The sequence below is a fragment of the Salvelinus alpinus genome, chromosome 6, assembly GCF_045679555.1.
Source record: "Salvelinus alpinus chromosome 6, SLU_Salpinus.1, whole genome shotgun sequence".
In the NCBI taxonomy this organism is placed as follows: Eukaryota; Metazoa; Chordata; class Actinopteri; order Salmoniformes; family Salmonidae; genus Salvelinus; species Salvelinus alpinus.
In genome coordinates, this window is record NC_092091.1 from 27064110 (window position 1) to 27074321 (window position 10212).

Consider the following 10212-nt stretch of genomic DNA (forward strand, 5'->3'; position numbering starts at 1 on the left):
AAAAAAAGACTCGTCTGTACCGAGATCTCCTAATGTTGAACATAAACATACTCAGGTGAGGAATTTTGTTTGCAAGTTCTTTGGAAGGAAAGTACAGATGCAATGTTGCACTCCCATACCTTAAGTTCTTCAGCCCAACACAATCAAATGAAAGAAAAGACCAGGCTTTTCCAGGCTGTTTAAGAATTCACAACTAGGTTGTTTATTTTCATGATAACTGACAGGATAAATGTTATACATTCTTTTTTAACACTGATTTTGTTTATTGTAGTATGCAAAATGATGAAATCATGAATATGATACATAATTCCAAATGTTCCGTAAAATTAGCACAATTGAATTAATTGTGAGCACTCGTCACCCTGGCAATCATCCATTTTTAGATTAGTCACAAGACAAAAAGAATATGACCCGAAAAAAAGAATGTCAAGAATTGGCTGCCAGCAAACACTTAGATCCATGTAAAATGTTAAATTTCATTCATCGTATTCATGTAAATGCATATATAAAATGTGTACAGTTGTATATGCACATACAGTAATGCAATTACTTAAGTTGAGCTTACTGTACAAAAGACATGAGTATGACACATTTTTTCTAACCATTTCTCCCAGTACTTCAGTATAAACATATACAAACAAACAAAGGCCCTCTGGCTTCAGAAGCTAAAAACTACAACGGACTTATAAAAAGAGACATTCACATTTCTGAAACAAACTCAATGATTTTAATCTCCCGTTCCTCTGCTTGCACTGTGGACTGTGTGAACAGAGAAGCAACGTGGGTGAGTCAGGTGAAGATCTCCTGTGTTCCGTGCTGGATTCCCCCAGGATGCCCCTGTCTCTCAGTCTCTCTCCATGTGTGTGTAGTGAGTGTGTGTGGCCTCTACGGAGAGGGGGGTTTCCTACTGTAATGCACCTGGTATCTGTTGACAGGCAGGCCTTTGACCTGTGTGTTGAGGCAGGTGGTCTTGCACGGAATCATGTCCTCCTCCTCCTCGCCTATCAGCCAGTCGTGGACCGAGCGCTCGGCCGCCGGGGTCACGTGCTCCACCAGCCAGCCCTGGTGCCACTTGTCAAAGCGCTCGTGCTGGTTCACAGCAACCCTGTGCTGGGACTGGGGGAGAGAGACAGAGGGGAAGAGTCAGTCACTGTCAGACAAACAGACAGTGCCTTAAAAGGGACAACATTCCACAGTGGAAGCACTGGATGACGAGTGCCATGACGATGTCTAACTGATGCCAAAACAAGACATAACACTTCAAACATGTTGGAAGCAGCTATAACTATAAATACCTTTATATAAATATTGTCCCTTCTCTAGTTCAATGCCCACCTTAACTTCTCTTCAACTCACACACATGCAATCCCAGACATAAATTGGTTGAAGCTACCTTCCTTGCTTTGACCAGCGCTCCCCGGCGGTACATGTAGTCCTCAGAGTTCATGACGAACACCATCTTGTGGGTGTTGAGTTTAAAGCGGCAGTCCAGGCTGCCAGCACTCTCCACTCCCAGCTGCCTGTGCCACTCCCGTCTGCAGCGCATCGCTTCCACCTGCCGCACCTGCCAGCGTCTGAAGTGCCTCAGGTTCCTACACACACAGGGGACAGTCAGAGTATATCAGACGGAAAATACTGTGGTTCAGACAGAGGACCACAGTGAAGCAAAGTACAGTAATATTCAAATCAGAGCCTATGCTAGGACTAATTTTGTACTTGGCTGTTATGGCAAGCAGAAACGATCTATCTGCACTGCAGTGCTTTTGACAGTCATTAGTTAAGACAGTGAAATTACAAAATGTGAAAACACAGGATTGCCATGTAACGTCTCAGGAATTCAGGTGGCATCATATGATGGTCAATATATGGACATCACAACCAAAGTTAATTGCGTGAATCTCTCACTTACCTGGGCAAAAATACCGGTTTGAAAAAGTAGCCTTCGTTCTGCGAGCAAAGCGTCGACTCTGTCCCTACAAACTGTTCCATGTAGCTGGACAGGCACTGGACAGGGAGAGACATGTGTCAATATCAAAACAATGCAATTATAGAAGGCCATAAACTCAATCATAAGCAAAGCTTGATGAGTTGGTTATATGAATCAGCTGTGTAGTACTAGGGCAAAAACCAAAATGTGCACCCAGGGGGGAGTTTGGGAAACCCTGCTTTAGGGCAGTGTTATTTATACTATTTAGCGTGGACCCCAATTTTTTCCACCAGAATTTCAGGGGACCCCACTTTTTTGCAATATTTTCTCACGACCCCACCAAAAAAAAGAATGACATCCTTAAAATCTGTATATTTTTACATCAAGAAATAACCTTCAATTTATTACATTTTAATCTCTCATCAAAATAAAACAATAAATGTACTTTATCACATTTTATTTTTTAAATTATCTTTCTCAAAAACGTTTGTATATTGTCCCATACAATGATCTGTATTCTTACTTTTTGGTTCCAGCTACTGAAGACCTATTGAGACATCCAGTCAACAAAAAACAAAAAAACGACCCCACTGCCGTTCCCAACCCCGACTTTGAATACCACTACCTTAGGGCACAGCAGGTTGCCATACAAGGCCAGTCTATGTTCATGTCCAAAAGGGAACACTATGACATTCTAAAGGTGCTAACAGTGCGACTGTCCGTAGGATTCTTTACCTGTACATCCAATGGATCATCAGCCTGGGCCTCCTCTGTGTCCAGCAGCTCAATGGTCAAGGTCACCTGGCCCTGGTTCTGAATGAACATTACCTACAAAATAATTCCCATCCCATTAAACATCAATGATCAACACGACGGTTTCAGAATGCACAAATTCTCTATTACAATAAGCAGCAGCTGAACTCCTACCAACTATGAGCAAAACCATCCTGTTTCAACCAAGTAAAATATACACCCCCCAAAACCGAATTCAATAGAAAATCTCTTCAAATATACAATGCTCAGCGTTTGTCCCCCCCAGGGCAGGCCGTTACCTTAAAGCAGTTCTCCTCGGCCATTACCCTCTCCGACTTCCACTGGTAGCTGGTCTCCCAGGCTGTTCTCACACACTGGGACGACAGGTTAGCCCCCGCCGCGCCCCTCTTCCTCTCGGCCAGGTACAGCTCAGCCACCTGCAGACACACCTCGTCGCTCACCAGGTGCTGCAGCTGCAGGAAGAGAGAAAGAAATGACATGCATTCTGAGAACAATCAAACACTTCAGGATCGCTATATTCTTGAGGTAAAGAATAAATAGGTAGTTAACGGATATGCATCTGGTTCTGTAGATTATTAATGAAAACTGGCAAGTAGAGAGACACCACTGACCTGTCTAATGATGTTCTGGATGAGCTTGTCGATGGTGAAGCCAATGTAGGCATGGATGGTAAACATCTCCCGCAATGTGTCCTCATACTGTGTGGACTCCAGGTTCCCATCCAGAAGACTGCGCACCATATCCAGGAACGCTGGATAGTACTCCTCCAGTTCTACCTCACCTGTAGAGCAAGTTCACAGGTCATTGAACAGACACTAGCTAGCTACAGAACTTCCCTCTCAAAAAACATGGCAAACTTGAGCCTAATGTTCTCTCCTGTACACAGACATACAAACAAATGCAGGCTACTAAATATGAAGGACGTTAGATCTGAGAGGTTCATACTGGGCTGTTTGAGGCGGAGCTCCATGGCCAGGTCGCGGCCCTCGGCCATCAGAAGCCTCTCACGGTTCTGCTCTGCCCGGTGCTCCAGCAGTTGCCTCTCCGCCTGCCGGTACACCCTCAGCAGCCGCTGGCACAGGGTCTGGTGAAGCCGCAGGAAGAAGTACCAGTTGTTGTTGACAAAGAACAGGTTGTAGACTCCGTCCAGCTCCTTCTGGTGCTCTGCCTCAGGGTCTCTCAGGTCCACCTTCTCCCCTCCCTCTGGAGCCAGGCTATGGGACGAGGCTACACCAAGCTCCACTGTCTGAGGAGAGGCGCAGCGCCGCCGCCTCGACTCCCCGTTCAGCTGCTGATGCTGAGGTTGATGTTGCTGACTGCCCGATGTTGCTACGGCTCCTGGTATACCGCCACAGCCTCCTCCCCGGTCTCCTCCCTCCTCCACCTCCTCGTCCGTCCACTCCTCCGTCTCGCTGAGCTCGCCCCGGCGGGAGAAGAAGAGGTCGGGGACAAAGTGCTGGATGATGCGCTTGATGTGGTCCTTGTCGTCCTTGTGGATGGTGGGCTGGCGTTTGACGTGGTAGATGATTAGAGAGGCGGCATCCTCCAGGATCTGCTTGTCCTCGTAGGTGAACACCATGTGGGGATCGCTGACCGCTGGCGCGCTGCTCCCGTCACGCCCCTGCTGGACCACGCCTCCCTCCTCTGTGCTCTGCTCCTGACGCTGATGGGGACAAACGCACAGGTTAGACAACACAGGAGAACATCTCCTTTCTAAAGAACCTTTGACGGATCGGTCGGGGGACTATAAAGGAAGTAGATTGAGTCGGAGTACTCACCTCATCATAAACACTTTCAATCTCATTGAGCAGGCTCTTGGATCGAAGGGCCTTCATGTCATTCTGCTTGAAGTTGACCCCCTGGTGGTCCAGGGACTTGAGGTAGGCCTTCTCATACTGCTCCCTCCAGATCTTGTTGAAGCCCTGCTGGGCTTCTCTCCACTCCTCCTCCTTCGCTTTCAATCTACAGACACAGCAGAGAGGACATCGAAGAATTAACACACACAGAGAGATTCACATTGGTCAAGTAATTTGGGTCAAATCTCTGCATGTGTACGTGTGTGTACCCTGACCTCTTGAGCACCACAGGCACGGCAGTAGCAGGGCTCCTCTTCAGCCCCTCTATAATCTCAGGGGCCTTGTCGCCGTAGATACGGTAGATGGCTCGCCGCTGGATGACCTCAGATGTGCCTCCCAGACAATCGTCCAGACGGAAGCGATCCTGGTCCTCAGGCGACAGACGGGACAGCTTCTTCTGAACGCTCTCCAGGACCCGGATGGTGGCCAGGTTAGTCTCTAGGACCACATCCAACTGGAGGAAACAGGAAAATAACTGAGAAAATGTTTCTGGAACAAGGTCCTCAAAGGTGATTCCGCAGTGACGCTCTGGGTAGATAAGGGAGAATAGTCTGTTTGCATGTAGTTGGTGGCTGTAGTAGTACTTCTGATATCTCGGCTTACTTACCTCAAACCTTTCGTCCTCACAGCGATGAAGCTGCTCCTCGTATGGGGTTTTCTTTGAGCTCACAAACGTAGAGTCCTCCGACCACGAGGGGAAAGAAACCCAGGTGTCATTCAGCACCTGGAAATACACAATTTTGGTTTTACTTTAATTTTCCACACAACTGAGAACATTATCATTGATGCAAACCAGAAGTCGTTGACAAAAAAAGGACACTCAATTCTGATTGATCTTCAATAATTACCCCATCCTCAACCTCCTGATAAAGATATCAAGATAAAAGCACTGAATAAGCATTAGCTAAGTTTAACTCTGAATAAATGTGGAAAATCACAAGGCTCTGGCATGCTGCAGCTCAAACAAAACATGCAAAAAAAAAGTAGATTCACAGCTATTGGAGCAATAGTTACAACTTTGTAGTGTCTCCTACTAGACTCAAAAAAGGGCTAAAAACTTGAAATAGAAATCAGAGGTGCTGGAATGGCAAATATATACACACATACACACAAAACTCCTTTCATTTATGAGCACCTCTTTGCAGATAGCAGTGCGACCGCTGCACTTGGGCTGCTGGTAAGTCTTGGGTAGTGCTCTGTAGCTGGATCCCAGGCGCTTGCAAGAGGCATAGTCGACCTCCCTGCCCCCACCTCCTTCCATGTATCGGTCTGACAGGCCAGACACTGAATGAGAGAGCTCTTTGTCCCCCAGAAAAGACTTGAACTGGGTATATAGCTCTGGAAACTTCCTGGAGGAAATAATGAACATGTTCAAATTAATGAATGGCTCAAGAGGAGACTTGGCAAAACATACTGCCCTTCATACAGTACAATAATATCATTATGCATTTATTTACTGAGAAAGACATCAGTGACTGTTCTCTCTGAAACCTCCCATGGTCCAATGCAAGCTCCCACGATCCACTTACCCCAGAAAGGGAGTGACAAGCTGCAGCAGCTCTGCTCCCGAAACCACTTCCTGGTTAAACAAAGCAATACAGCGGAGGAAGTTCTCGTATACCTCCCGACTCTTGAAGAAACGGCGAAGCTGCAACAAATCAAAACATTATTATCGTCATTGGTGACCAAGGCTTTCATGATATTTGTCACAGCCAAAAAACATTATGGAATAATTCCAACGCGGACACCTGGGCATTACCTTGTCAAAAAATGTGAACTCCCGCAAGACTCCATGCTTCCCAACTGAGGCAAAGGACTGGTCTTTGGAGCATGAAAACTTCATCTTTTTCTAAAAACAAAAAAACATAACCAATCACATACAGTATAGGTCTTCTAGGAAAATGGTGATGTGTATAAATGTGTGATTAAGTCCAGACCTTGAGCAGTGGTGTCATGTGAGGCAGCAGCATGGGCCTGGGTCTCTTCTTGCTCTGTTTGCTCATGTCCTCGTCCTCTGCCCTCTTCAGATGGTCTTTCCCAGTCAGGGAGCTGCCAGTGAACTGAAAGGACACAATATAGAAACGCAAATTGCACTGAAAGTGAACTGATCACAGAAAATTACCATGGGCAGGATGCTCTCAGAAAGGGGAAAATACTGACCAGTGATCTCTTAGCATCTGGTAAGAACTGTCCAAACTCAGCCAGTAAGTCCTCTTGGCCTTTGAAGAGGCTGGCCACTTTTGAGAAAACTTCATCCTCTGTCATTCCACTACTACCATGACCCCGGCTCTCCTTGACCTCAAGCTGCTCCTTCTGAAAAGACAAAAACAGACAATTATTCCATCGGAGAAACCATGATATGATACACACTAATCTGCTACAATTTAAAGTAGCCTTGATGCTAGCAAACAACTTAACTTTAAGCAGACTTCACTTTATATCAAACTAATATATTGTTTTCAATTGACAGAAAAACAAATCAATTACCATATTGATGACACAGTGTACCTGGTAAGTGTGTAGTATCTCAAGGAAGGATCTGTAGATCTCTGGATGGTCTAGGAAGCGGTTTTTGATTTTGTTGACATAGCTGATTGCACTGTCAAATTCTACTGGGCTGGGCTCTGAGGCAGGGGGGGACACTGAGGAGGACTGTGGCTGGGATGGGCTCTCTCTGCTGGGGAGTGGCAAGGACAGTCTACTGGGAGGCTCTGGGGGCCCTGAGGATGAGTAGATGCTTTCAGGCGATGCCACAGCTTCACTTTGGGCAGACCCAACTTCAGCAACAGATGACCCTGTGGCACTCACAGCAGGGCTTGCCATACTCTTCCCCTGACCTGGGGACACCTACCAAAGAAAAAGGGGCACTTATTATTAACATAAATTAACTTCACAACATCCATCATAAGAGCACCTTCATGTGTGACCATTTTGGTCTGCTATGGTGGAAAGGTTGTGGCAAACTCCACTTATATATAGGCCTACTACCAATACTTGGTATATTGGTTGATGAATAAAATTGGGTTACAAATGTTGTGCATAGGCAGCCAGTATTAGAGTTTTATGCAAACCAAATCAATACACATTTAGAGGGACCCACCTGGGCAGAGAATGGGGACTGAAGGAAAACCACGCCATTCTTGGGAATCTCTATCCGATACCCCGGGGGCAGGAAGGCATTGAATCCTAAGACGAGGTCCGGGTGCCCGTGGAAGAGCTGAGACACACGGTTTATAACACCCGGTGTGTCAATGCTATGAAGGAGAGAAAGATTTTAGGCAAATTTCATAGGGACAGAGGAAGTGACCTTAAACGAGATGGCATTAAATTATATTGGGAAGCAGATTTTCTTAAGAGTAACTTCAACAGTATAAAAAAATGTATATATGAAAATCTGCTTCTCAACATAATTTAAGTAACTTCAATAGTACAAAAAAATATATGTATCAAGAAATGGCAAACAGAAATGCTATACCTTTGTGATTTGAATTCTTTCATTATGTCAAGAAATTTGTTGTATATTCCAGGGTCATTCCCAAATCGTATTTTCACTTGGTCCAGGTATGATAGGGCATCTTCAACCTTAAGGTAAAGATAATGGTGTGAAACCAAATATAAACTCAGCATAAAAATGTTTTTTTTCCCCCCCATAAGATGCTAGATATTAAGGGGTCCAGGTTAAAGACCGATAATCAACAAGAATGCTAGTGTATGAGTGATGTTATCACTGTTATTACACATTCACAAACAGGGGCAAATGAGTTATGTTGCTCCTCAATGAAGTCATTAGCTGAACAATTTATGGTATGATGTCTTCACCATAACTCATTTAGCTATCCATCCAACTCCCTACCACTATTTGTAGTTACACTGCAAACAATAAGCAGTTAATAACTTGGCTGCGCAAGATATTACATTTTTGGGGGGCTGTGTTAGCTATATCACATCGGAACACCTTGGACGCATTGTAGCTAAAATCTGGTCAACAAGGAAAACGTAGTTAAACTGCATGGTTAACGTTAGCTAGCTAACAAAACCGAGGGTTCTGTGCGGCATATGATCATCGACTTTAAAATCAGCAATACGAATAAACAATACAATAGCTAACGTTATCATGGCGTATTGAGAAAACCCTACTCATAAACTAGCTGGCAAGTTATCAAACGAGTAACGTTACTGTATGTTGGCTAACGTTAGTTAGTTGTCGGATTACAAACTAGCTAGCAAGCAATAGCGCGTATTTAAAGACAGGTCTCCCATTTTGTGCCAACAAACACCATCCCATTCTAGACAACTTAAATGTGACTTTTTTTCTGGCATTGCGGGCAGAAAATGTGAACAAGGAACTTCAGATGCCCAAAGTTATCCAACAATGGAAAGTAGCTAACTAACCAGCCAAAGCAACTAACATAGCTATATATGTTATACTGTGCTGTATCTGGATGACCCAATGAATGATTTTTAAAATCGTGTCTAACGCAATTGAAGAATCCAAGTTATCTGGCGTTAGTTAACCTACACTAAAGTACTGTTCATGCGACATTCTAGTCAGAACACCTTTATGATTAACTAGCTAGCAAACGTTAACTCCTGAGCATCAAGAGAAAGACAATATCTGACGAACACAAAATGGTTCTGGGGAAGACTTTTCCCTTTTTGTTCCCGTCTCTTACCTTCAGTTTTTGAAAGTGCTGTTGTTGCACTTGCTTTTGTACAACATAGGCCTTGTCTTGAATTTGGTTTATTTGCTTCGTGTTGCTGTGTGCCTGAATTTTCGCCATGGTCCCGGAGATAGTAACAGACATACAGCCACTACTACTTGGTTGATTATACGCTTTGGTATCTGGTTGTTGGCTAGCCGACAAAAATCTTGCCTTCGTCGGGAAGCTAGCTAGCTAGCAACGCTTAGTTTGCTAGCTAGCTAGTAGAGAACGTTAGCCAGCAAGCAAAATAAGGAAAATCCAGCCAAGTAACAATGATGGGAATAAGCTACGACTCGATGCGACTTTGATTAAAAGCCATTATCGGTCCAACAAGTAACTACTGCTGGTACGCTGTCAGAGTGAAGCCTCTGAAAAAAGCTTTGAGACAATGGTTGCTGATTATGATATTTTAAATAAACTATTGCCTGTCTCTTTAAATTCGGCGGCAGCTGTACAGCCAGTCTTGGCGTCCGGAAGCAGAGACGGAAGAAGAAGCGAGACACCCCACTCCCTCATTTTTTCTGGACACATTACCGTCAAGGAACTAAACCGAGCAGACACTGCTGCTATTGCATTGTTGACTATGGAAGAACCACCCCGTTAAGCCGACCGGAACCGATCATTTCTTTCAAAGGCAAACGGCCTGAGTAAAAACTCTTTATTTATCCACCATCTTTGTCCGGAAGCACAGTCGATCAGAGAAATTCCAATGCGCAGACGCATGGAGAAACGGGTGGAGCTTCACGAGCAAAGTATGGATTTTTCTCCATCCTCCTTACCTCACTACAACAGTACAGTCCTTGTTCAATTTTCACACTGACTGGAGGAAATCTTTTTACACAAGTGTATACACGTCGCACGCAGAACTTGAATATTTTTACGAATGGCAAAGCGTTTATTTGCATAGTTTGAGATGTGAGCACAGAATTTGACGGCCTGCCACTCACCAACA

The 10212-nt window shown here is 44.7% G+C and overlaps 1 protein-coding gene across 2 annotated transcripts; it reads right to left on the reverse strand.

Moving 5' to 3' along the window:
• Nucleotides 1-176: 176 nt before the first annotated feature.
• Nucleotides 177-9939, reverse strand: LOC139578470 (paired amphipathic helix protein Sin3b-like). Of its 2 annotated transcripts, none has more exons than XM_071406108.1 (19): nucleotides 9231-9939; nucleotides 8033-8139; nucleotides 7658-7811; nucleotides 7066-7404; nucleotides 6718-6870; nucleotides 6495-6617; nucleotides 6317-6406; nucleotides 6087-6205; nucleotides 5693-5906; nucleotides 5165-5281; nucleotides 4773-5011; nucleotides 4480-4663; nucleotides 3647-4364; nucleotides 3313-3482; nucleotides 2980-3153; nucleotides 2663-2755; nucleotides 1910-2004; nucleotides 1394-1592; nucleotides 177-1116 (listed from the first exon to the last, which is right to left on the reverse strand). In XM_071406108.1, the coding sequence occupies exons 1-19, from the start codon at nucleotides 9360-9362 to the stop codon at nucleotides 886-888; spliced, it is 3651 nt and encodes a 1216-aa protein (XP_071262209.1). In that variant the 5' UTR covers nucleotides 9363-9939; the 3' UTR covers nucleotides 177-885. The 2 variants fall into 2 exon arrangements, with proteins under 2 accessions (XP_071262209.1, XP_071262208.1); XM_071406107.1 differs by having other exon boundaries at nucleotides 7045-7404.
• Nucleotides 9940-10212: the final 273 nt, after the last annotated feature.

Excerpts from the sequence above, each read along its gene's own strand:
- LOC139578470 (XM_071406107.1), bottom strand. The coding sequence starts at position 9,362 with ATGTCTGTTACTATCTCCGGGACCATGGCGAAAATTCAGGCACACAGC. Across the intron at positions 4,664-4,772 it reads GTGCCTGTGGTGCTCAAGAG|ATTGAAAGCGAAGGAGGAGG; the intron begins GTCAGGGTACAC and ends CTGTGTCTGTAG. Across the intron at positions 2,005-2,662 it reads ATGATCCATTGGATGTACAG|TGCCTGTCCAGCTACATGGA; the intron begins GTAAAGAATCCT and ends CTCCCTGTCCAG.